The 26,888-nt window shown below is 43.1% G+C and overlaps 1 protein-coding gene across 4 annotated transcripts in view; it reads right to left on the bottom strand.

Moving 5' to 3' along the window:
• Positions 1-1,002: 1,002 nt before the first annotated feature.
• PSME4 (proteasome activator subunit 4) overlaps positions 1,003-26,888 on the bottom strand; it is a 218,513-nt gene continuing 192,627 nt past the window's right edge. For 3 of the 4 annotated variants that reach the window (XM_073339165.2, XM_073339166.2, XM_073339168.2), the window contains 4 exons: positions 20,495-20,657; positions 19,421-19,554; positions 10,147-10,285; positions 7,842-9,560 (listed from right to left, as the gene is read on the bottom strand). In XM_073339165.2, the coding sequence (XP_073195266.2) occupies positions 10,151-10,285; positions 19,421-19,554; positions 20,495-20,657 (432 nt within the window). In that variant the 3' untranslated portion in view covers positions 7,842-9,560; positions 10,147-10,150. Of the gene's footprint in view, positions 1,119-7,841; positions 9,561-10,146; positions 10,286-19,420; positions 19,555-20,494; positions 20,658-26,888 lie in introns of those variants that run through there. The other variant, XM_073339167.2, reaches the window with a different exon arrangement.

The following is a 26,888-nucleotide window of genomic DNA, read 5'->3' as shown; positions in this document are numbered from 1 at the left end:
CCCCAAGGGAAGGGTTTACCCAGAGGGGTGGTGGTGAAGAAAACCTGCAGAGGGTGGAGTAGGAAGACGCCCACGGACATGGCAGTGAGGATTGAGACAGTGCAAGCCTTGGCTGCCAATTGTAGGGTCTCTGGGCTGGAACCTGGAGTAGTGGGCATGCCTGCATTCCCCTAACAGCCTCTTGGAAAGTGGCACAATCTTGACTAGGAAGACTGCCTGGAATGGCACTCGGACAGCTGGTCCAGTGAGACTTTATTACCTTGGAAGGGGAAAACTATGTAGTGACCTGGCCAAAGGGCTGAATCACGAAGAGGAAGCACTGTGATTCCTAGAGAGCAAGAGGGGCTACGTCGCAAGTGAGCAAGTGAAGGAAGAAGGCATCCAAATAGGCAGAGCTAATTCCCAGATGCAGCCACTGGGGGATGCCACAGCAGGGAACAGATCTCTCCCCTCCCGCATTACAGTCCTACTGAAGTCAAGTAATCACATGCTTAAAGTTAAATACCCACTTAAGTGCTTTGCCGAATTGGGTCCTATGTGAACAAATATGATGATAAAATCAAACCAACCCTCCTCCCGCCCAAAGGTGGAGCATATTTCCATAATGTGTTCTATATTAATCACACTACAGTATTTGAAACTTCAGCATACGTTGTAGTGTATTTAATACAAAGAATGAAATCTCAAATAATATGAAATGTCATTGCAGCATCTGCTATTACATCTTTACTGTGAGCTGGAAATTAGCCAAAGGGTAGATTGGTGAGGGTCCACTTGACAGCATTCAGTATTAATACTTTGCATTTCTTTAGCACTTTTCATGTAAAGATGTCAGAGCACTTTATAAACATGAATGCAAATCAACCTCCCACCACCCCTGTGTGAAGAAAGTTTATTATCCAAGGTTACCAATGGAGAAAATGTATCTAGGTGGCTTTAAAAAATACCTCAGAAAACTGAATACGGTATCTCCCCCATCTCTCTGTAGCCACCTCGTGTTGTCTCTTGACTTATACGTACGTTTTGAGCTCTTCATCTTTTTGTTCTGTTTTGTACAGCGCCTAGCACAGTGGGATCCTGGTCCATGACCTGGGCTCCTAGGTGCTGTCACAGGACAACTAATAAACACAAATAGTATCTCATTCTTTGAGCGCTACATTAATTACTTGCCATTCACAAAACATTGTGGTCAGTTTTCAAAGTGACTCGAGATTCTGGGTGTCTCAATTTTTGGGTGCCTAATTAGATACACTTAAATGGGCTTCATTTGCAGGAAATGCTCAGCACCTGCCCTCTGAAAATATGCCTCCTCAAGGGTCTCAAGTTAGGCATTCAAAAATGACAGCACCGAAAGTCATTAGTCACTGAAAATGTATGGCAGCAATACACACTAGATATTAACCAGCCTGACTGGACAAGGCAGCGAGGTGCTATGAAACTGCTATTGTGCAAGGACTCCTGCTTTATGTATTGGTATTGCATGAACTGTACTGGTTTTGTATGAATTTGTTATCCATCACTGGAAAAAGCCCAGACAAATACATAAAAGCATTGCAGTGCTTTGTATATGCAACAAAACAGCAACACAGGAAAGTTGCACTGACAGTTTGAAAGTTCATCTGAGATACATGTAGATTTATTTTTAAAACATTTCTTTATAAAACCAAGAATATGGCAAATATTTTTGTTCAATAAACTTATGACTCAGTTCACCAGCCTGGCCAATGCACACTGTAGGCTAAATTCTCTTCCAGCTATTTTTCTATTGAAATTAATTATAGGGCTGTTCAGCAATGAGATGTCAGTCTCCTCCTGGAAAGGGCCACTGGCGTAGCCACCATTATTAAAAGAAGGAGAGACTCTTCTGGCCTAAACACTTGTTCCATGTTGCTGTTATCAAGATATGCAGAATGGGGTTCCCCAAGGCATCAGTTGTGCCTTACTGCTTCAGATTATGCTTTTCTCAGCTGTCCTGTCTCTTGTGATGTTCCTGGATCACGGTTCATTTATCTTCCTGGGGTGAAATCCTGGCCTCACTGAAGGCACTGGGAGTTTTGTCACTGACTTCAATGGAGCCATGATTTCACTCCTTAAGTTTAGCTATAGACCTCAGAGAAAACATTATTGTGTAATTAAACACAACTGAAAAATCATTCTCTGATCTTTTACTACATGCAGGAGGGAGTTACCGCAAAGTGATTAATACTGTTCAGTTTGAGTGAGAAACTCTTTCCGAGCCATTTAGCATGTTTGGGGACTAACAGGATGATTCTGACAAATGCAAGACCAGGGATTGTTTGTGCAAAACTTACAGCAGAGTGACTATTTTTGGTGCTGCTCAAATAACATTTTTAAAAGTTTCTTCTGCTATTACTCTTACAGCAGCTTAGTAACAGTGGAGTTAGCAGGCCTGGGTTCTGTTTCTGAATGTGCTATTGACTTACTAATGTGACCTTCTGGAAGTTGAAACCCTCTGTGCCCCAGTTTCCCCATCTGAAAAGTGGAAATGATAACTTGCCCTTCTTTGCAAAGTACTTTATGGTCTAGGGATGGAAAGGTCCGTATAAGTGCTAAATATTATTATTGGTCATAGTTTCAAACTTGGGTGCTTACAATCAGGCTCCTGAATTCCCTTTTGGGCACCTACATAAATGGGTTGAGAAAAGGCTGCTCAGCACTTTGAAAATCAGGCTATTTATTTAGGGTCGGGTTTTCAAAAGTGCTTAAGAGCTTGGGAGCACAAGTCTCACTGACTTCCTTGGTCACTTCGGCATTTCTGAATATCCAGCCCCGAGATGCCAAAATATGGATTTAGGAGCTTAGTTTCAAAAACCGTAGTTTGAAAATTTTTGCCCATTAGAGGTGGTAGTGAAGGGTTAAATATTTGTGAACTGGACACTTTCTCAAAAGGAAAAACTGTTTCGCTAAAGGTAATAATTAATTAATATGGAAGACCTCAGAGGCGAGATTTTTTTTTCCCAGTACTATAGTTATCAAAATGTAGAAATATACCTCTGGGTACAGCACAAATGTTTCTAGTAGAAGTGTGGCAGTCTTTTACAAATTTAAGTAGAAGGTTGTGTGTTCAAATTCTCTTTTTAATATCAATCACCAAAATAAAACAAGCAGAGCACAGGACTACTGTACATAGTCTGCTGAGCTGCTATGAAGATCACAGAATGTGGCATGTGCTAGACAAAAAGGTCATTAGAACTCAGGTCTTGTATTTAGGAAGTGAAGAGATGAATTGAGGCAAAAAGGATCTCCATGGGAACAAGAAACAATACTGCACAATCCTTTTACATTGGCAACCTGAGTCTCTCTCTCGTCCTCCCCTTTTAAAAAGGATGGCTGACAGCAAAATCAATTCGTGTCTGTGAGACAGGAAACATGATCGCAATCATTTTTGCAGCATCTCTCATTAGACATTTGGATATGAACTCATTCTTTACAGTATTCTTAGAACATCCCTCGACAATAAGCATTTCTAACATATGACGGTCTTTAATCCTAACATTACTAAACATCATACACACACCCTCTAGTAAACTACTACTTAAGAAACTTGATCCCCAAGGCATCTTTTCCAATGCAAGGCCAAGTCCTGTGAATATTTTCTGCACGAGGTTGGGTATTATTTTTGAAAAGAATTTTAAATATCATTCCTCTTTATAACAGAGTGCGTGTGTTTCACAACTTTTCTAAAACAGCTCTAGACAGGTGCTGAAAAATATAAATGAAAGTAAAATGAAAATAATTTAACTCAGCTCACCACTTGTAGAATGAAATTACGAAAAGGGGAGAGGGGAGGTTTTTCTAAAGTTGATAAACTGCTATGAAAAGTTTCAGAGTAACAGCCATATTAGTCTGTATTTGCAAAAAGAAAAGGAGTACTTGTGGCACCTTAGAGACTAACCAATTTATTTAAGCATAAGCTTTTGTGAGCTACAGCTCACTTCATCAGATCACTTCATCGATTGGTTAGTCTCTAAGGTGCCACAAGTACTCCTTTTCTTTTTGCTATGAAAAGTACATTACAGACGTTTAAACAAACTGGGATTCTATCAGAGAGACAGTAGAACTAGGCTGAGTTAATTTGGAACTTACATAAGCAAAACAATGACCAATTGCACCTGGAGAAAAGGGATACAGGGGAAAAGTACACGAGAAAAATCTGGGTCTGCATTAGAAAAATCCACTGACATGAGCAGCTCCCTTGGATACATTGCTGAAACTATAAATTTATCATTTCTATCCTAAGTTCTGTCATCTTCATTGAACTGTTCAGCCTCTTGAAGTTTAACATGGCCCAAACTCTACTTCAGTGTCTTTATAGTATGAAAAAAGCTGGGCAGAGCCCTGAGGATCTCTCTTCAGACAGAGACAACTTCTCTTACGTCTCGGTCTAAGTGGTGCGCTATCTCTGGTAGTGTTGTTTGAAATGTGGCAACATCCCTTGAAGCTGAGTAGACTATGAAGTAGGCTGGTGCTCCAGAGAATAACATGCTGCAGTGTGTCCAGTATCCGCTTGCCTGAAGTTGAACAGAACGAGACAGATGAGTAGTGGGCCTCCCAGGCCAGTTTCTGAACAAAGGACCCAGGTGCATTCATACTGAGGGAAAAGTAGGACCTATTCCTTGACCAGGGCTGCCCTGCTGCTTCAGATCTTACCCCTGAAATAAGAGAAATCCCTTCTCTGGTACCTTTTCTGTAGGTAGTGACGAAAGGAGCTTCTGCCTGTGCACAAAGGCTTGTAGTTCTTGAATTTTGCCAGAGGGTGGCATAAATACCTTGGCTTGTTTGTGCTGTTGGCTGCCCCTGATAGAGCTAGGTGGGTGAGGTTCTGTGGGCTGCAATGCACAGGTCAGACTAGATGATCATGAGGGTCCCCTCTGGTCTTAAAGTCTATGAGCTCTTCCCCACAAAGGATTCAACTGGAGAATTCTGAGGCACAGAGGAATTGCTGTCAAGTAATGAGTCCAAAGTTTAAGATAGAGCTGGTGCCTGGTATTCTAACTTCCATGGCTCTCACTGGATGCCTCACAGAGTCTATCACAGACTTCAGAGATAAATTTTTATAGCATTGATAGGAATTTGACATGATTGCAGATGTGGAGGCTTTTGTGTCATTGCTTCAGAACAACGTGGGTGTAGTGAAACGTGGTTGCCAGGGAGGCTTTAGAGTCCACTCCAAAGTCCCTTTTATCTTCTTTACTGTGGGGTCTTTGCGGAAGAATCCCCCTCAGCCGGGATGTTCAAGTCAGGGCACGCAGGAAGCAGTTGTGGCAGAGAACCTCTTCTGCAGATCCTGAGAGGGTCTCCTTGCAGATGGAGCAATTCAGCTTTCTGCTTGCTCTGTTTAGCATGCTCCACCATGGTTGGGAGAAAACTTAGAAGGGATTCTGGAGAGCAAAACCCAAGAAACTTCTGTCCCCTAAGGGACAGCAGAGACCAGGGGAAAAGACGTTGCTTGTTACTGCACGAACAATCATCTTTATAAACTAGGATGGCAATGACAAGGTGGGAGCATTGAAGCCATCACTCAGAATGTGGTTTAAGTGCAGAAGGGCCAAGCCCCACAAACAAGTGAACTGCCTCCAGTATCTGTGAGAAGAGGCACAATCTAAACGTCTCAGACTGGGGGATATGTTGGGATTCACAATAATATTTTATGGCTGAAATTGGTGGAAGCTAGTTAGAAATATGTTGGTGATTGTTAGCTTTGGAATATCTGATTTAGTTGGGGTTGGTCCTGCTTTGAGCAAGGAGTTGGACTTGATGACTTCCTGAGGTCTCTTCCAACCCTAATCTTCTATGGTTCTACGGTATGTTGCTTGAGGGAAGCCAAAAAAGAAAATTTTAGCAATGAACAAAGATGGTACCCCAAGAAATGGTTCCTAAATCTAATGTTTTGGCAAAACATATTGTAGTTAATCATTGGCTGTGTGTGTGTGTTCTTTCTGTGTGCTGTCCCAGCTCTGCGCAGATAGCCAACACAGCAGACCTCGATCAAACTGCCCACAAAGATTACAGACCTGTTTCAGTAGCGAAGGTGCCTGGCCAGGTTTATTGTCAACAAAGCACGGTCCTACAGATGCTACAGGACCACTAAGACATGCATGCCTATTACAATGGACCAGCTCAGTGAATGGCAGGACTTTCCATTCCCCCCCTTGGCCAGCCAAAGACATGCCCTCTGAGATCCCTCTTTATACACTGATACTAGCAAGTTATGTATTGCCCCTCTGACATCAGTTACCCCCTTTTACCTTGTACATGTTGGTTTGATCAAAACATCTCTATCCATCACCCTGGTATCCTGACTTTATCTTTAAGAGGGGTCAGTGTATCCTTGTATATCTTTGGGGAGTGTGTTTACACCATAACCTTGTATCGGGGTGTTCTGGTACCACTCTTCTGGAATGTGTTTGCATGAGTGTCCTGTGCCGAGTACTTTCCAGGAAGGTCTGTGCTTTTGCAATGCCAGCCCTGTTCTTGCCAGGTTCTGTGAACTTGCAAGCAGGCATGTTTTGTAACAGGGTCTGACTTATGCTCACAATCTGACTTTTGCTAACTTTGCTTTATACCAGCAAGGCTTGACCACTACTGTAGTTCAGGCTTCAGGCCTCATACCAGGCCTCTTATACAAGGCCTCATGTCTTAGGCTCTCTTTGTACTACACATATCATGGCCCAAGCCTAGGACAGAATGAAATTAATGTGAGCCACGGAAGAAATAGTTAAAAGACAAATTTGTTTGCACAATCACAAGTACATTTTTATCCCAGGGAATTTTCAAGTTGAGCAATTTACTACGGATTTGCAGAGCTCACCTATCATGGCCAGTGCTAGTTGCTTATTAGCTACAATACAGTTATTATTATCTTTGAAGCACCAGGCCATATTCTCAGCTCCCTTTTTATCCCAGTTCCATAATCTGGCTAGTTTGCCAACTGAGAATGGGAATTCTCAACTGATGTGAAGTTGGCTCCTATGTCAATTGCCCTAAATCCAGCATAGGGGGCAAAGCAGAACTTTCTGCTTTCCTACATCAATTCTCAGCTGAGGTGTTGTGCTTTAAATAGCATAGCTTATTACATGTGCTTTCTACAATCTTTAGTGCTTTCAAAGTTAATTTTTATGCTACTGGAGAGAGCTGAATTTCTTTGACTTTAGACAGCCGTTTGACTAATGAATTCACTGTTGTGAAGGAAAAGCCTTTGGTCCTTGGTCTCATCAGAATTCACAAGCTAAGGAGGGTGAGGCATCATCAGCACATCAATGCAAGGACAAAAAAAACCTAGGATCCTACTGGAGTAGGGACTGGTCATTCAACAAGTGGCATTCTTCCCTCTGCAGTAGTACTGATTGAATATCTCAAGTAAGGTATTAAAGGGAAATTTGTTGTTGAGATGCTAATTCTAGGAAGTGTCATAAAACAGAGGTTGTGTCCACCTGTGGTTAAGTATTCCTAAAGAAATTTTCTCAATAGAATGGTGGTGATCTCAATATCTTGGCCAACTTCCATTTGTGCCCTCTTAAAATTATACCCACATTTCAAATGAATGCAGTGTTATTCCCTTGCTGTCGTTAACTGTGGTGCTGTGTGATGTTAGAACAGATGACATGTTCTATTCCTGAGGTAGTGCATTTCAGTGATGGGTAAAGAGACTATTGTTAATACAAAAAAACTTAAAATGGCAACCTACAGTCTGCACCACATAAACAACCTGACTTCTCTTGAATTCCACAACGCATATAGATCTGATTAAAAAACCCCATAGAAATTGGAGTAGACAATCCTAAATTAGATTCTGAAAATAGTGAAAGACAAAAAATGCAGATGTTACAAACAATCCATTTATTGGGTTTTAAACTAGGTACACAATTGAAATAATTTTGGCACTACACTATACAGTGGTTACATCTGTGTGCTGACACTTAGTAAATACTGTACTAGGAACACTGCTGTGCTTTAAAATTGTATTGAGTCACTCAATCAGCAGGTAGATATTTCAAAATATATTGTAGTGTTCCTGTAAGGAAGACTGTACAGGTTGTGTGAAAGATGAAACACATCAACTTGTGAACTATTTCATTGTAGGAGGTACCTTGCTTTCTATAATCTTATCACATCAAAACATGTGATGTTAGCATTTAGAGATGGTCACAAATGTTGCATTAAAATCCTCATCAGATGCAGTCATGAGATAAATGAAAACTAAAACAAAATAAAATTTCTGCCTTTTAAACAAGGAAAGATATTTTGCTAAAGAAAATAATTTAAAAAACACTAATGGCATTTGATTTGATACAAAAGCCAGAAGCACTATAGTATTAACATTGAAGTGTGAATTTTTACAAATTAATCTCACAATGATGTTATGTAAAAGGTTGCAAACTGTACAATGTCTTCCTAAAGCAATGCCTCTACAATTTATACAATCTTTTACATCTATGTAACACATATTAAACATGTTGTTAAATAGCCAATAGATATCAGTCTCTGAACAAACTTGCAGGCAAAAAACCAAAACCAAAAACAGAACTTCCACAATCTTAGCAGTCTTCCATTTATGCAAGATATGCTTCTCCAAATAGTGACTAATAGTCTTTTTAATGAGAATATTCTGTTAAAAAAATTCAGCCATTCAGTGCTTTTACACACTGTACATACTCTTCAGTCTCTGAATTAAAACATTGCTTGATAGCAAAAAATTCATTATCTATGGGCTCTATTCATCTGAAAAGATCCACAGCCTTCCACCCTTAGGAAGCTGCAGATGGTCATGGGTTTAAGTTGTGCACCTGGTCAGATTACCTCCTAAAACTTGGCCAGGCCATGGAAATTTCCCCACTTTCCATAGTACTGATCTAGGCTGCAGAGGACAGAATGGATATTTCCATTTCCATAGAAGGTCAGATTTAAAAGGGTAGTCCAACTCTCAGATGGATTAAATGGCACAGAGTTTGTCACCTAATGGGTACTTGAATGCAAGCGGTGAAAAAAAATCCTTTGAGAAAAATAGGTTCCTGGCCTCTTGTCATGGGAGTAGGTGGGTTTGAGGTTCATAGGTACCAGCTCCTGCAGGTTGATACGATAAAAAATGTCAACCAAAACTGGAGCACTTCCCTTAGAATGTTCAGACTTGCAGTCGTGTGTGCTCTGCAAATCCACAGACGTAAAAAATGGCTGGGCACATGGAATAAGAAAGAAAAAAGAGGCGATGGGAAGAGATGGGTGGTATAAGCCAGTGAGTAGAGGCTGAAGGTGGTAAGGTTGTATAATGCAGGCCCATGACAGTACGCTTTGAAACAAGTAATGATCTGGCCCCACAGATGCAGTAATGGAAGAACGCAGGACTCCCAGAGCTACTCCCTGTAGAGTTGTAATTTGTGATGAATAGAGCTCTGTTAGGACCTAATATTTGTATTCTAAAAATGGTTTTGATTAGGCATCAGGATTTCCAAGACTAAAAGTTCCATACACAATAAATTAGTTTTGAGTTTCCTTTATTTTTGCAGAAATGTTTCTAGGTCCTCATTTTTTCCAAGAAGAACCTGAAATAGAAATAATTAAAAACAAGATTATATCTTCACCCATGTTCTTGTGATACTACAGAAAATGATGATTAAAAAAGTCCCTTGCAGGCTAGCACAGTGGTCCAGTCACAACACATATCATTCCCATGCAAGAGATCAGGGTTCAAATTCAAGTCTGATTCCTTGTTCTGCAGGTCAACAAGGACCAGGAACACTGTGAATGTGGTATGTTCAGTCTCAAGGTACCTGTGTCTCTCTAGTGATGCTCCTCTGACAGAAATGCAGAGGGCAGCTTATGGGCTGAGAAGGTTTGGGAGCAAAGGGAGTGTTGATAAAACTTTTCTTCTGAAGTCCTAGACTTTTAGTTTATTGTGTATTCCCTTATTTTTGTTTGAATAAAGTAAAGATAAACAGCAGGTCACTAAAAGCAGAGTTTTCAACCAACAGAAGATACTCCACTGAGCATTGATAGGGACTTCATTTGGAGGGAACGCTTTTCCCTGGATCTGGGACCTTCTTTTCCTTTACTTTGACTGGATGGCTAGAGTGGACATCATAAAATGGGAATGTTTTCTAATTTAAACCAAAATAAACGCAGCCTTACCTATTTAAGCATAATAGCATGGTGATACTAAGAGGTCTGTAAGGACAAGCAGCTGGTCATCAGTGAACTGCTGTTTGTGCTCCTGCCAGTTGTCATGGTGTGTCCTCCGGAAATTGGACAGTGTTTTCTTTACTGTCATCTGTGTAGCAGGCAAGAAAAAAATTAGATCTGTATTAATTTTTGATATTTTTTAGAACTGTTTCACATCTGTGGAAAGTTTCCCTAAATGGGATAGCAAACAACAAAAGTAAGAGAGGGTTACTCACCTTGTGCAGTGACTGAGGTTCTTTGAGATGTGAATCCCTGCGGGTGCTCTACTGTAGGTGACTGTGCGCCCTGCACCTCTAGTCGGAGAATTTTGACAGAAATACTTGGCTGGGCCACACATGCGCTCTCCCAGTCTTGCGCCTGCAACGGCAATTAACTAGTGCTGTGCAGCCCCCTCACTCCCCCAGTTCCTTCTCGACTGCAGAGGAATTAATTAGAACGCCGAAGTAGAGGGGAGGAGGGTGGGCAGTAGAGCACCCACAGGGACAACCATCTTGAAAAACCTCAGTTACTGCACAAGGTGAGTAACCCTCTCTTCTTCTTCTTCGAGTAGAGTCCCTGTGAGTGCTGTAAAGGTGACTGTAGGTGACTGTAAAGCAGTGCCCCTCAGGGGAAAGGGGGGAATTTGGAGTTAGGTCTGAACGGATGATAAGATAGTGTGTCCCAGCCGAGTGTCAGAGGCTGAGACCTGACGGATGATGTAGTGTTGAATGAATGTGTGAGGAGAAGTCCAAGTAGCTGTATTGCACATGTCGGTAATAGGCACATCGTGCAGGAAGGCAACCGATGTGGCTACAGATCTTGTGGAGTGTGTTCTAACCCTTGAGGGGGGTTGTAGGTCATGTTGTCGGTAACAGAGCTGAACGTAATCTGAAATTCATCTGGAAAGACTCTGCCTAGAGATGGGTTTTCCTTTGGAATGGTCCGAGGTGGAGAGGAACAATTTAGGAGTTTTCCTGAACGATTTGGTCTGTTCAAGATAAAAGGCTAGTGCCCTTCTAACATCAAGGGTGTAGAAAACTGCTTCTTGCCTGTCCTTGTGAGGTTTAGGGAAGAATGTGGGAAGATGGATAGGCTGATTGATGTGGAAAAAAGAAGGGACTTTAGGCAAAAATTTGGGGTTAGGTCAGAATGACCTTGTTTTTTTTAAAAAAACCCACATAGGGTGGTCCAGCCATAAGACCAGCAATTTCTCCCATATGATGGCAACTAGGAAGGCCGCCTTCATGCAAAGATGTAGAAGAGAACACATGGCCAATGGTTCAAATAGGGCGGTTGTGAGAGATCAAAGCACTAAAGTCAGATCGTATGGGGGTGTTGGGGCTCTGGGTTCTGGGTAGAGGCTGCGCACTCCCTGCAGGAATCTTTTGATAATTGGGTGAGCAAAGACTGAAATGCTGTTCAGTTTGTCATGGAATGTTGTAATGGCTGCCAGGTGCACCTGCAATGAACTCATTGAAAGGCCAGATTTCTTAAGGTAGAGCATGTAGTCCCATGGTATGGGAGAGATGGTGGCGTCGATTTGTTTTTTTAGACACTACGTGTGGAATCTCTTCCATTTATGTAGGTATGTAGCCGGTGTAGTGGGCCTTCTGCTGTTTAGCAGGATGTCTTTAACACCCTCAGAACAAGTTATCTCCTTTGCCATGGAACCATTGAGGAGCCAGGATGTGAGATGGAGCGACTCCAGGTTTGGATGGAGAGTCTGACCTGCAACCTAAGAGAGAAGATTGGGAAGAAGTGGGAGCCAGGGGGGCATGATGACATCTGTTTCAGGTATGGGTGCCAGGTTTGTCTGGGCCATGCTGGTGCTATCAGAATGACTCTGGCTTGATGGATTCTGATCTTGTCCAGGATGCTGGACAGCAATGGGGTATGAGGAAAAGCATATAGGAGGGGTATGTGCCACAGAATGAAAAATGCATCACTGCTGGATCCTGATCCCAGACCCACTCTGGGACTGGACATTTGCTGTTTTGTTTTGTGCTGAATAGGTCTATCGCGGGGAACCCCCATAGCTGCAATATGCTCTGGATCATGCAGGTGTTGATTGCCCACTTGTGGTCATTCAAGAATCTTCGACTTAATGTGTCGGCTGTGCTATTCCGAGACCCCCGGCAGGTAGGTGGCTGATATGGTGACTGTGTGTTGTATGCACCATGTCTAGAGTTTTATGGCCTCCATACCTAGGGAGTGTGATCTTACTCCTCCCTATTTATTTATGTGGAACATGCAGGCTACTTTGTCCATCATGATCTGTATGTTTTTGTCTTTAATCAGAGGCATGAAATGTGCACAGGCATTGCGAACTGCGAGTAATTCCAATACATTGATGTGGAGTGTTGATTAGGAAGGATATCATCTTCCCTGTACTGTGAGCTTATGCAGGTGGGCACCCCACCCCAGTAGAGAGGCATCCGTTGTGATTATCGATTTGGGAGGAGGCTGAAGGAAAGGGACACCTGCGCAAATATTGTGTGGGTGAGTTCACCATTGTAGTGAGTCCTTGACCTTCGTTGGCATACTCAGAAGTTGGTTCAAATTGCATGTATGTGGTATGAACACCATCTTGAGCCAACACTGCAAGCAGTGCATGTACAGTCTGGCACGTTTCACCATGTACATAGTCACTACCATGTGATCTAGTAGCTGAAGACAGGTCCCGGCCGATATCCTTGGGCTGTGCACTGAGGTACTGATGTGGTTTGTTAGAGTGGTGAATATCTGAAGAGGTAATGATTCTGTCACTTCTAGAGAATTTAGATGCGTGCCGATTAAGTCCAGTTTCTGGACTGGCGTTAATGTGGAATTTTGGACGTTTGTTTGTATACTGAGACTGGTGAAGAGTGACGTTGTCTGGTGCGTGACTGCAATGGCTTCTGCCCAAGTGTGAGCCTTGATCAGATGGTCGTCTAAGCAGGGGTATATCATGACCCAGTGCTTGCGAAGGTGGGCTGCGGCCACAGTAAGGACTTCGGAAAATACTCAGGGGGCCGTGGAGAGGCCAAAGGATAGTACTGTATATTGGAAATGGTCCTGTCCTAGTACGAACCAAAGAAATTTGTTGTGCATAGGGCTTATTGTAATGTGAAAATATGCATCTTTCAGGTTGAGGGCTGCAAACCAATCCCTTTGTTCCAGTGCTGGAATGATTGTAGCTAACATAACCATCCTGAACGTTGTGTTCTGACGAATTTGTTTAGCTTCCTGAGATCGAGGATGGGTCTCCATCCTCCAGACTTCTTTCGGGTTAAAAAATAATGAGAATAGAATCATAGAACTGGAAGGGACCTCAAGAGGTCATCTAGTCCAGTCCCCTGCACTTGTGGCAGGATTAAGTATTATCTAGACCATTCCTGACAGGTAGAAGCCCTTCCCTCTGTGATGTACCAGAACTGTTTCTACTGCGCCCAGTTGTAGGAGATGCTCCACTTCCTGTCTCAGGAAGGGCTCGTGAGAGGGGTCCCTGAAGAGGGACAGGGAGGGATGGAGAGGAACTGGAGGGCATAGCCAGGCTTGATGATTTCCAGTACCCATCTGTCAGAAGTGATGGTTCACCGGTTTGGATAGAACAGTATTAAACGATTGGTAAAGGGATGGTTGGTGGGAGGTCTGGCAGCAAGTTGTTGGCAGCAAAAGTCAGGGGGAGGTCTGGTAAGCCCTTGACCAAACCTTCAAATCTGCTGTTTAGAGGTTGATTGTTGAGATGTGGTGGGCTGGGAGGAGCTTGGTCTGCGTCTGAGTGGTCTCTATCTATGCCTCCGGTTACTGTATTGTCTTGGCTGCTGTGTATACGATGATCCTTGCCGCCGTGTCAATAGAGTCCAAAGAGGCTTTGAGGACAGTTCTAGCCAAGAGGTGGCCCTCGGAAATGAGCTATGTAAACTGCTCTCTTTTGTCCTCTGGTATGTAGTCAATAAAGTCAGAAAATTTGGAATAGTTTTTATGGTCATACTTCGCCATAAATGCTTCATAATTAGCGACCCGGAAGTGTAGTGTTTGTGGCGGATTCCATGATTGCTGAGTTAATCTGAAGGGCAATCTTGGAGGAAGTGACGTGTGAAGTATATCCAAGCGCTTGTGACGTGACTCGGAGATCTCCTCTAGGGTTATCTGGAGTGTCTCTGCTATTCTTTTGAAGAGCTCCTGGAAACTCCTGAAATCAACTCCAGCAGTAGGCGTAAAGGGCATAATAATCTCATCCAGTGACAATGAAGTGCAGGTGGCAGGAGCTGCTTCCTAAGCTAAACCTTCTTCCCTCTCCTCAACGCTGTTTGGGAGGGGTAGCTGGTGACACTGTGGATAGTGGTGAAGAGTGCCTATGTACCTCCATGGGGCCACTTAGGGGTCTGGGGTAAAACTGTCTATAAGCTGCCCATGGGTCCCAGAATGCCCACTGAGATGGGAAGGGCATGGGGCTCCCAGGGGTGACCATACCACCCTTGAAATTCAGATGCTGGCGCAGGCTTAGGGAGTTCCTGATGTATGGACCGAACACTGCCTTGCATAAGTGAAGAGCGTTGGGAGGAGAAAACCTCCCCCTTCTTCATCTTCATCCTCCTCGCTAGAGATAGAGGAGCAACTATAGTTGGTGGAGGGAGCACTAGCGAAAGTACCGAAGAAGTATCAGTACTAAGGAGAGACAATTCTGGTACTGGGGCAATTGTCAGGTCCTTTGGAGCAAGAAACTCTTGAGGCTGTGGTACTGATGAAGGTACCTGTGTGAAAGGCGGTTGTGATAAATGAAGGGCGGGGGGTAGCTCCCTTTTACGGGCACCCAGCCAGCCAGTCAACCAGCTATAAAGTCCCTCTTGGTGTTTGTTCCCTGCTTGCTTTCCCTGTAAAGCGTTAACAAAGTCCCCCAGATAAAGGAAAGGGAGTTGGCACCTGACCAAAAGAGCCAATGGGAAGGCTAGAACTTTTTAAAATGGAAAAAACTTCCCCTTTGTCTCTGTTATTGTTTTCCAGGAAAGAGGGGAACAGGGAGCAGTTATGCTATGAGAAGCTTTAAGCCAGGTATGATCATAGATCATCCGATCATACCTAGAACTACTTATTTGGAACCCCCAAATGTGTAAGCAGATTAGGAATGTTTAGAAAGATGCGATTAGGTTCTTTCTTTTATTTCTTATTAGCTTGTGGACTCCTCTGTGCTGACCGCAGATGCTTCTGTTTGCTTGTAACCTTTAAACTGAACCCCCAAGAAAGCTATTTTGGGTGCTTAATTTTTGGAACTGTTCTTTTTAAATCTAGCAAAAGCCTAAGCTCCATATGTATTTTCTTTCTTTTTGTTTTTAATAAAATTTACCTTTTTTAAGAACAGGATTGGATTTTTGGTGTTCGAAGAGGTTTGTGCATATGATGTTTAATTATGTAAGGGGACTGTTGCCCCCTTACTAACATTCAGTGGGGGTGTTTAGTTGCTAGCTCCCAGTACTAAAAAAGGGGAAGGGTTGATGGGAAATCAGGACCCTGAGATTGACAGCCCCCAGGAACAATGGGGAGAGGCCAATGCTCCAGATCAGCCTGAATGACAGGGCAGGCAGGCTAATCAGGGAGTCAGGAGGCCAGGGAGGTCCCGTCCTCCGTGTAAGCTGGAATTGCCTGGGTCAGACAGAGTGTGGCCGAGCTAAGGAGAAAGCAGGGGCCTAAGCTTAGCTGGGGAGATGAGCTGTGCCAGATCCAGAGGGACCAGAAAAGCAGCCCAGAGAGAGCAGACCCTGTCCTGGGAGCAGAGCTGCAGCCCCAAAGCCAGAGGCACAGCCCAGAGAGAGCAGACTTGCCCTGGGAGGAGAGTTGCAGCAACCAGAGCCACAGGGGCCAGAAAAGCAGCCCAGGAAGCAGGTCAGTGCTGGGAGCAGAGTCACAGAAGCAGCCTGCAGAGTAGATCCTGGGAGCAGAGCTGCAGCAACCAGAGCCAGAGGGGCCAAAGAAGCAGCCCAGGGAGCTGGAGGCAGAGCAGCAGCAGCAGTGCTGAGACAGAGTGGTAGAACTGGAGCTGGAGCAGTCTGGAGCTGGGTGTGGTGAGCAGCTGGGGAGAGCAAGGGGGATCCTGGGCAGCGGGCCCAGCACAGGGAGACACCTCAGCCAAGACGCTCTGCAGGCCAGGCTTGGATCGTAACCCCGAAAGGGTGGGGACAACGCTGGGAAGAAGGGTCCTACCACTTAGAGCCTGAGAGCGTGTGGCCACCACCAGAGCAAATGTCCAACCCACAGCATCCCTGCAGCACAGCCAGGGCCTGAGCAGGAGGCCTGGGACTTACAAGGAACAGACTGTGAACTGCCCAGACATTCCAGAGACACTGTTTGTGATGTTCCCTGCACAGAAAGGGTAGATGTGTTTCCTTTAACCTTTCCCTTATTCTTTTTAAAATTAAGTGTTGATCAAATAACTTGCATTTGCTTTAACTTGTATGTAATGGTCAATGGGTCAGAGAAGTGCCCAGGGCAGAGAGTACATCCCGGAGCGGGGACACCCTAGCCCCTGTCCTAGGTGACCTCAGCAGGGTTGGGGGTCGAGTCCCCCAGGAATCTGGGGCCCAGCCTTGTTGGGGTTACAAGGACTCTGCCAGACAGGAGAGTGGAAGGGGAGTCCTCAAAGGCAGGGAGGCCACTGGGTAAAGGAAGTGGGAGCGAGGATTCAGATCCTTTCGCTAGCCCACTTCACCGGGGTAGTGCAGAAGCCAGGAAAGTTCCCCACAATAGCGGGACTATTCCCCCGCTTACAATTAGCTGGGGTTAACAGCTAATTTTCTTTGTTTTCTTTCTCAGCTCTTCCCCAGAGGGTAGTGAAAGGGCTTGATGGTACCCCACAGGAAGGAATTCCCAAGTGTGCCTTCCTGGGTCCCAAGGGGTTTGAATTTGGGTGGTGGCAGCATCTACCCATCCAAGGTCAAGAGAGAAGCTGTAACCTTGGGAGTTTAATGCAAGCCTGGAGTGGCCAGTATTAATGTTTAAAAATCCTTGTGGGCCACCACCTTCTGCACTTGAAGTGCCAAAGTGGAGAATCAGCCTTGACAGCGGTACAGAGAACTGTGGCAGAACCAGGGGACCTTGCGGTACCAGTAGGAAAGGAGCCATCAGAGAGCATGCCGAGGATGGCAAGACAATCTGTGGTGCAGTGTCTGTGCTATTGAACATAGGGCCAGCAGGTGGCACTGTTGCCTTTTGTACTGCAGAGTTGCTTGGTACCGAGCTCTTTGTCCGTGCTAGTGCCGGGGTGGAGGAGGCAGTCTTCTGTCTGCCCTCCTTCTCAGAGCCTGCCTGCTAGGGTCTGTGGCTGTGACGGTACCGCCGGTACTGGAAGTCCCCGCTGACTCAACGGCACTAAGCCATGGTGTGTTCGGTACCAATGTGGTGGACGGAGGCGGGGAATGTTTCCTCTTTGATGTGGTCTTGGTAAGGGGAGTGTTAGCTCTCCTCTTTCCACATCCTTCAGGAGATAGGTCCCTTCCTTTCCGGGTGGAGGAGGTGGGTCTGTCAGAAGCCGCCTGCGGTGATAGGGTGGCAGGAGAAGTTTGCAAGCCCGGATCTGAGGCGGGATGGAGGGACTTCTCCATTAGGATAAGTTTCAGTTTAAGATCCCTCACTTTCCTTGTCTGGGTCTTAAGACTGTGACAAGGGGTGCACTTCTGGGGCACATAAGTTCCCCAGGCACCAGAGACACGGCAAGTGTCCACCAGAAAGCGGAACTGCCTTGCGACAGGAGAGGCAGCGTTTAAAGCCAGGCGACCCGGGCATTCTGAAGAAAAATAATGTCCCTTAGGAGGACGAAAGGAAAATTTTTTATTTATTTTTTAATGGGCAGAAAAAGAAATAAAGGGTTCTTAACCAACTACCCTAACTACACTAAACTACTTGACTAATTTAATTAAACTAAATCTGAGATAAAAGCGAGAGCGCGTACTGCTGGAGCCCTGACTTGAACCAAGGGCGGCTGAGAAGGAACTGGTGGGTGAAAGGGTCGCACAGCAATAGTTAATTGCCACTGGAGGTGCGAGATGGGGAGCGTGCGTGTGCAGCCCAGCCAGGTACTGCTATCGAAATTCTCTGACTAGAGGTGCAGGGTGCATAATCACCTAAAGTGGAGCACCCACAGAGACTCCACTTGAAGAAGAACAGGTAGTTCTATATTTGGATGACACTCCTCAACTAGCATTTGTATACACTCAGACAGTTGGAAAGTCTGGAACGGACCCCCAAAAATTCATCCGGTCCAGATCTGTAAGATTTCAGAATTTACAACTAGTTTTGAATTCTAATCTCTCTAGATCAGTGTTGTCAAGGCTGTTGGTTTTTTGTTTTGTTTTGCAAACTTTGGAGACCTATGGTATATTCTTATTAATTTTGATCAAAATAGTTTTCTTCCCTCCTCTCAGTTTTCAATGTTGTTGATGCTGCTGTAGGGGCTCAGGCTCTGCTGGGTTTTTCAGTGTTGGACAGACAGATGGTAAAAGGTTGAAACAATAATTTTTGTTCAGTCACATACAACTTGCAAAGTGGATGGGAGATCAAACTTTTACGGGGACATTCCAGAGATATCGTCTCCTATTATTATTTAGTATATCTCGTTTGGTGCACCGCAAAGGCAAAATAATTATATGCACTCTCCAGATTTAATTTTTGTAATCCAGTAAAAGTCAGCCCTAGCAGAACTGGTTAGCTCTTTCAAGGAAATTCCCCTCCACAAAGTTTAAACACTGTAGTTAATAACAATAATATAGTTGAATTGCTAGCAACAACTACAGGTAAAGATGCTTAAGTATTTCCATTCAAAGCCCCTTTTTTGAGTTGCTCATAAAAGTTTCCAGTACTTTCATCTATCAGGCTGCAATTTTATAGGCCCTGGTCTCTACCCAATGATTTTGTTTGCTTTATTTTGTTTAGTTTGTGTAAAAACTATGTTAGTCATTTTTGAGTACAAGGAGAGTGAAGGAATTTCCCCATTATAAATAAAACTCTCTCAGCTTTCTACTTAATTTATTTTTGGCTCTAGTGTAGAAATGACTGAGGCAGAATAGAAATATGGCAAGGAACTGGCATGCTTTCATAAGGTGCCTTTGAGTTAAAGCACGTTTGGAATTAGCAAAGTTATGAGCTTTTGAAGAAAAAATGTCACACCGTGACATATATTCCTTCACAGTCTTTCTTCAGGAAGCTGATGTAAGGATGATAGACATGTTTTAGATTAAACAGAAAAAAATAAATAGGATCAGACTATTTTTACCTCAATAGGCTGAGGATCATTCAGGTGGGCACTGAGGTCCATCAGAAGCTGGGGCATCCAAGTGGGTACATCATAAGGGCTTGACAAAATACATGCACTAAGTCCAAGCACACCAGCATGGCGCTTAACCAAGTCTGCAATGAAAAGACCGTAATATACATGTGGCAGGATATAAATCTTTCAAAATATGTTTCCATAACACAGCCAGGCTTGAAACTTCACTTTCAGTAATTCCAGCTATTTTTAACTTATGAAAAGTACTAAAATAAATACACATTAAACGTAAGTTATCATGAGCAGTAAAGCGCAACTAATATCCATACTAGGGGAATTCTTAATCTCCACATCTTCTACCCATTACAGGCTCTTGTGAAGAATCAAAAAGGAGAGGTTATTTACCAGTTCAAGGGCTGCCTCTGCAGTGGACTCAAAAATGCCTGTACCGATGTTCTGTAACTTTCTGGTAAACTGTTCCTATTGGGGCTCATGTAAATACAGTCTAATGGCACTGAAAGTTCTAGGGAGGGCAAGCTCTAACTTAGTTCCTTTCTCCGGCGCCTCACAGATGAAGGTGGATGAGGCATGTGACTGCTAAGACAACCCTCAAAGAATTACACTGACTGGTAAAATAACCATTTCCTCTTTGACGAGTCTCTGAATACATGTACATTCATGGAAATTGGTAAGCAGTACACCCTAGAATAAACCACAAAAACCTATTAACCGTCATATAACTCTGCCCTGTAGTAGTATAGTGTTATTTAACATTTATACTGTATCAGCACCCAAAGTACCTAATTGGGATTGGGACCCCATTATGCTAGGAGCAATACAAACGTACAGGAAAAAAGTCAGATCTATAAACAAAAGTGTTTTGTCATGATGGTTTATAAACATTTAAGTATTATAAATATTTGCATACACAACAGCTCCGTTTCTTTATGTATACTGCTTGAAGAGTCCTCCGTAACTGCAGGGCCTGTTCTAGCCATCTGGGTTGCTCACATAATAAGTAAATAAAGTAACTGAACCAGTTTTTTAATTTAGTTTGCTTCTCCAAGGCAGTGTCTTTACCTGCAGAAGGAATGGTATCCACCACTGTGCCAAGGTCTCGCTTTCTCTTTTTTGGTAGTCTTGTTTTGCAGAGCTGTTCAAAGTGAGCCTGCACCGGGCTATCCATAGTGAGGAAGTTGCACTGTAGCAGGCCACTCAGTGTGGTAGCAGCCATTTCTCTCACCTAGGAGCAGAAACATCAGCTACATCAATTACTACAGCAAACATTCATGGCTGACTTTTATTACTGCCCTGTTGGACTGATCAGTTAGATCATGTTGCCATACTGTGCTTGACAAAGGCCTTTCAAGTTTTTATCACCTCATCTTAGTAGGTCATTAAATACAATTAGTATATTGAAGTGTCACATATAAAGCAATAAACAATATTCATTTACAATTTTAAAACTGTCTTTACACAGATTGACAAAATTAGTGATCCACGACTGCAGCAAACAATAAAATTTCAGTGTCAAACTTGTGTTGTAAGCTAAAACAGCAACTGATTTTGAATTTTGAAAAATAGTCATGTGTGATAAATATATAATCCAGAACAATTTATAATAATGCTACTGTGATTTTATAGAAAATATATAAATAGTACAACTATTATAGAGATACCTGCTTTGTCCATTAATGAAATCAGTACACTAAGATCAGTTTACCCAGGGGAAAATATACCTTTATCCAAAGTGTTTCATTTCTTTCCTTGCTACATATGAAACCTTTACAATCCACAGTTTACGATGAACATCTTGGAGGTATGCAAATTTAAGAATGTTTATATTCATGATATCTATTATCCTAGCTGAATCTTGGGAAATTTACCAGGCCATCCTGTATTAAGACTGAATTATGACAATACTCTTCATAATGCTGTAACTCTCGCTGATGTTTATAAGCAATGTTGGGTTATTAGGCAATATTATGTCAGTAGTGTGCAGTCACTGACTCAGTTGTATAGCCTTCCAGTATTCATTTTACTGCCTTGAGCCTTGGTCAATCCATCAGAAAACTGACTTGTAAAAATAGATATGACAGAGACATGCACCACTCTTTTGTAACTAAGTTACCAAAAGTACAAGCCAAATCAATTTCAACTAATTACCCACAAATTCACAATGCTACAATCTTTTTTAAAACTTCACTGGGTTTAATTATATCTGAAGACAATTAAATTACTCTTTACTTACAAAAACAGCTTTGCCTACTCAGTGTTACTACATCACTCCTAATAGGCCATTAAAATTTAGTGAAATACACAAAAAAATTAACAAATTGTAGAAACACAGGTTCTGTCTTGTCATCTCAAATTTGGTCCTGTCACAACAAGCCCATTGCTATTAAAAATAGAGGTGTATGGGCTGACCAGAAGAAAATTTTAACATTTAAAAATCTGAAAGCCCAATTAGCTTATTAAAATGTGGTCAGCAGTTGCCTCATTTACTGATGAGTACATACTGTTACACTTACACTAAACAGAACGCACATCTATCTAGAGTACAAACACCTACCCACGCTCTGAATCCAATGTAGCAGATTATAATAAATTATATCCTTGAACATAATGTTCTGAACCTCCACAAAGCAATAAAGTATAGCAGCAAGTGCTGTAATAATTAAACATAGTAAGTTAACAATAGGCTCTTGAGACTTCCTTCCATTTACATTTCCACAGCATATTATTCAAATGTGATCCTCGTTATTAATAGTGGAAAGTATGAAGTGAAATAGTCTGCCAGTACTGTTTATCAGCAATTTATGAGCCTCTTAAGGACTAAGCTGTTAAATGAGACATGAAGTGCTAATGCAAATCCCAGAATAGGCGGAAGCCTGGCTGTAAAGTGAGCGGGCTCACTAGGTACCTAATCATTTACATCACTGTTCACTGTATTAGAATCCATTTTCAATATTGTCAAATCAACCTTACTAATGGCAATATTTTGCTGCAACGAACACATAGAAACAAAGTCCTTAAAAATCACATTAATAAAGTATAATTTTATACATATGTACTGCAATGCCCATTAACATCTCTCATAGTTAAGAATGTATAAGCCATTAGGCCTATATGATGATCTAAAAGCTACAGAGTAGAAACATATTCAGTGGAATACTTTCCCATGCATCAGGATTTTCTAACTACATTTTTTTGTGGAGGAGTCAAACTGTAGCAGTTGGCTTTCTTGTATCTAAAAGCAAGTAATACGTGTTTAATGACACACTGAAAATTAAAACAAAAAATTCAGACCACAAGGAAAAGTTGTAGTGGAGTACTCTCAATGTACTATTTGCTGTAAGAAGCTAAAGACACTCAAATTTCTTAAAAGGGAAATTGCAGTGTAATAAAAAGATTTTAAGCAGTATATTTAACTACATAAAGAATAAATTAGTGAAGAACTTTTGTAGTATATAAAGTACAAAAAAAAGAAGAAACGTATGAAGTTGCCATTTTGACAGTCTCCTAAATTATATCAGGACTGAGAAAATTAAAGTCCCATTAAAAAACTCTCTAAATTAGATAGATTCAATGTTGTCTTACAGTAAATTATGTACTTTTTATGTGTTTTGGTTGATTTAACAGCTGTTTTAACATTGACTCCATGAACAACTAACAAAACATCTTAACTCTTTAAGGGACCATTTACCCAGACTAGATGTTTCAATTTCACAGATTTTAATACCAGAATGGATAAGTTATAAACAAACTAGGCAGCTGCCTGGGCGGTATATTCTTCCTAGGGAAACGGGGGCCAACCTGAGTGGCACTGCAATACTGCATGTCAGGTTACAATGCTACTAATTCAATTTTGGCCTACCTGCCCCTCCGTCATGATGGGGGTGCGTCTGGGCTCACTGCACGCCCCCCCCACCCCAGTTGAGAACTTCTTTTCTGGGAACAGGAGGGGACGGCAGACTGAACTTTTGCCTAGGCCGGCCGACTGTCTTGAGCAGTCTTTGACAATGGACCATGATAATGATCTAGTTTGACCTCTTACATAACACAGGCAGTAGAACTCCAAATGCTAATTCACATATCAAGCCTAATTACCTGTGGTTGAACTAAAATCATTTGAAAATTACAATTAAGGACTTCAAGGGATAGAGAATCTACCACATCCCTTGATAAGATGTTCCAATGGTTACTTTCCCTCACTTAAAAATCTGTGCTGAATTTTCAGTTTTATTTTTTTAGCTTACTTCATCTTTCTAGTCACTAGATTTTTTTTCTAATACCTTTGTCTGATAGATTAAAGAATCCAGATATTTTCTCCTTGTAGGTATTTTGAGACCATGATCAAGTCATGTTTAAACTTCTCTTCAATAAACTATAGACTGAGATCCTTTAGCTTCTCATTGTAAGACGCATTTTCCAGACCTCAAATAATTCTTGTAGCTCTTCCCTGAATCCTTTCCAACTTTTCCCAACATCCTTTTTAAAGTGTGGACACCGGAAGTGGATATAGTATTTCAGTAGTGGTCTCACCAATGCTACAGACAATATCACCTCCCTACTTTTACTCTGTATTTCTCCAAGGATCCTTCCAAAGATCATGAGCCATGGTATTACACTAGAGTTTATGTTCCTTTGGTCATCTACCATGATACCTAAAAAAGATACAGTGGATGAGGTAACATCTTTTATTGGACCAACTTCTGTTGGTGGAAGGGACAAGCTTTCAAGTTTCACAGAGAGAACATCCTGGGCCTTGTCTATACTACAGAGTTTTGTCGACACAAGTTAAGCCGACAATCAAAATTGGTATAATTACATCGCTTGTGCATGTTCACACTATACTCCTTCTGTCGGCAGAGTGCATCCACACTTGGTACTGTAGCACTGACAATGAGAGCAGAGCACGGTGGACAGCCATCCCACTGTCCTACTTGACACCTTCTGCAGCTAAGAGTTGTGGAGGGGGTTGTCCCATGATGCAGTTCTTTCTGTCCCAGAATTCCATGGGATTCTGACTGCATTTCGCAGCATTTTTCAACGGCCTATTTACTGTGTACCCGCCATCTTTGTGTGAAAGGATGGATCCCGCACTGCTCTCTACTGTTGTAGTCATTGTTATGAATACATTGCAGATGGTCATGCAGTATATCATGAGCACCCAATCTGAACAGGAATCAGAGTTGCCCGATCTGCTGTATGTCATGGAAAGAAACACCACCAGATTACTTTTGGCATTCATGGAGCAGCTGAACACAGTGGATTGTGGAATACGACTTTGGCAGACTAAAAGTACGCTGGTACTGCTCCATAATTGTGAGGCTCAGAGTGAAAAGTTTCCCCCAGGATGGAGCAGCCAGATACCAGTGCTATTAGAGGGGCTATTCGAATCAGGGAGGTTTTGAGGTGATATTTTGATAATGAGCCCTAGTAATGTAAGTCTTTCTATATAGCACTCTGCCATGCTTTGTTAACTTGCCGCCTTGCATGAAAATTGTGATGATTCCCGATTGGGATTTGTAGTCAGCAAATGATCACCACTATGTATTATTACCAACAGCAACCACCACATGTAGGAGACAAATAAAGATTGATTATCTTTCAGAGAGTTTGTTTTTATTAAATACTAATTAACAACACATGAAAGGCTTGGTGGGAAGGCAGATAACAATGAAGGGCAGTATAGGCTCTCATAGCTGTGTGTAAGTCCAGCTATCATTTTGGAAGTTGTCCGATGGGGGTGGCATGAATGGGGTACCAAGATGTTCCGGGAAGTTGCAAGGAATGTGTGGGAGGAGTTTGGGGAGGGCATGGAAAGCAGTTCTGTATCAGCTGGGATGGGAGGGAAGCATGCATGTGTTCTGTCTGGAGAGTTAGGGACTTCAACATCTCCATTTGCTCCTCCTTCACTTTTATCATCCGCTCCTGGTCCTTTACAATGCACTCCTCACTCTCCTTTCTGTCCTGACTTTCCATTTTAAATTTTTCCTTCAGGGTCTCTTTCCGCTCCCTGTGTTCACTTTTTATGGCCTCTGAGGATTGAAGCACCTCTTGGAACGTGTCCTTCCTGCTCCGCCTTGGTCACTTCCTTATCTGGCAGAGGCGCTCTGCCGGTGTGTAGGGGTATCCCTGAATGTCACATCTGTGTATTGTTTCTTGTGCTTCTGCAGAATTATGATGGTCACGCACAACGACGAAATATTATAGTAAAATACACCTCTTAATATATCAATCACTTTCTCACTGTCCCTTGGCAAGTGTACATCTTAGAGAAAACCCTAAACTTGGTGAGTTCAGCCCAGGTGGGTGTTGGGCGTTCAAGATGGGGCAAAGGGTCTTGGTGGTTTTTAAGGGGATCATTGCTAGCGAGTAGAGACATACTGTAAATTCTGCCACCATTTTCCACAGGCGGGGATCACTGACGCGGATATCTCACTCCTGAGGGTAAGCAAGGGTGCATCTCCTGCATGCATGTGGTTTCAGACCAGGTCCCTGTGCTGCTTGCCTGTGTGCTGCTTTGGTCCCTGCACAAGTGACTGCCAAGTGGCATGGGAAAGTTTCCTACAATAGGGGATGGAACAAAGCAGCTCTGCGAAGGAACTTTTGGCAGAGGACTGGGGAGTACTTGCAGGAAAGTTTCTTACAGATCTCTCTGGTAGGAAGATGCCCGTGAAATCTCAGTGTGCGTTTACATGTTCCATTGCACTACTTAGCTGCACAGGGAAATGTCCAGCACACAGAAACACAGCTAGTATTCTACATTTCTATCCCTTAACCCACTTCTAGCACATAACAAAGCAAAGGACAGCTCTATCTCATATAACTGAGCAGCATCAACTGAGAAAGATCACTTACCAGAGCTCCCCTCTCCTGCATCATGCGTGCCAGATACGGAGTGGTGGGACTGGCTAGAGCCCTTCTGGGTGGAGAAGAGGTCCTGGCTCACCACGGTACTAGATCACCCCGTCACCTGTCCCATATTGTCATCCAACTCGACCCCTTGTCCACCACTTTGTCCTTGGGGTTGAGTCCGCTGTCTGCTGTCTCCAGCCACCCCCGCAGTATCCCCAGGTCTCTTGGCAGTGAAGGTTTGGCCCAGCTCCTTATAGAAGAGGCACGTCTTCGGTGCAGCACCAGAACGACGGTTTGCTTCCCTTGCCTTCTGGTATGCCTGCCTCAGCTCCTTTACCTTCACATGGCACTGATGTGTGTCCCGTTCATAGATCTTATCCAACAAGCCACGAGAAATCTGCCCGCAGGTATTGAAGTTCCTATGACTGGAGTGGAGCTGGGATTGCACAGCCTCCTCTCCCCAAAGCGCAAACAGATCCAACAATTCAGGTGTGCTCCAAGCGGGAAAGCGTTTGCTTCATGGAGCTGCCACGGTCAGCTGGGAAGATGCAATGTGAACTGTCCACGCCGAGCAAATAGGAAGTGGAATTTCAAAAATTCCCTGGCCTTT

Source organism: Lepidochelys kempii, chromosome 3 (genome assembly GCF_965140285.1).
Source record: "Lepidochelys kempii isolate rLepKem1 chromosome 3, rLepKem1.hap1, whole genome shotgun sequence".
Taxonomy (NCBI): Eukaryota; Metazoa; Chordata; order Testudines; family Cheloniidae; genus Lepidochelys; species Lepidochelys kempii.
This window is presented reverse-complemented; position numbering and strand designations above follow the sequence as displayed.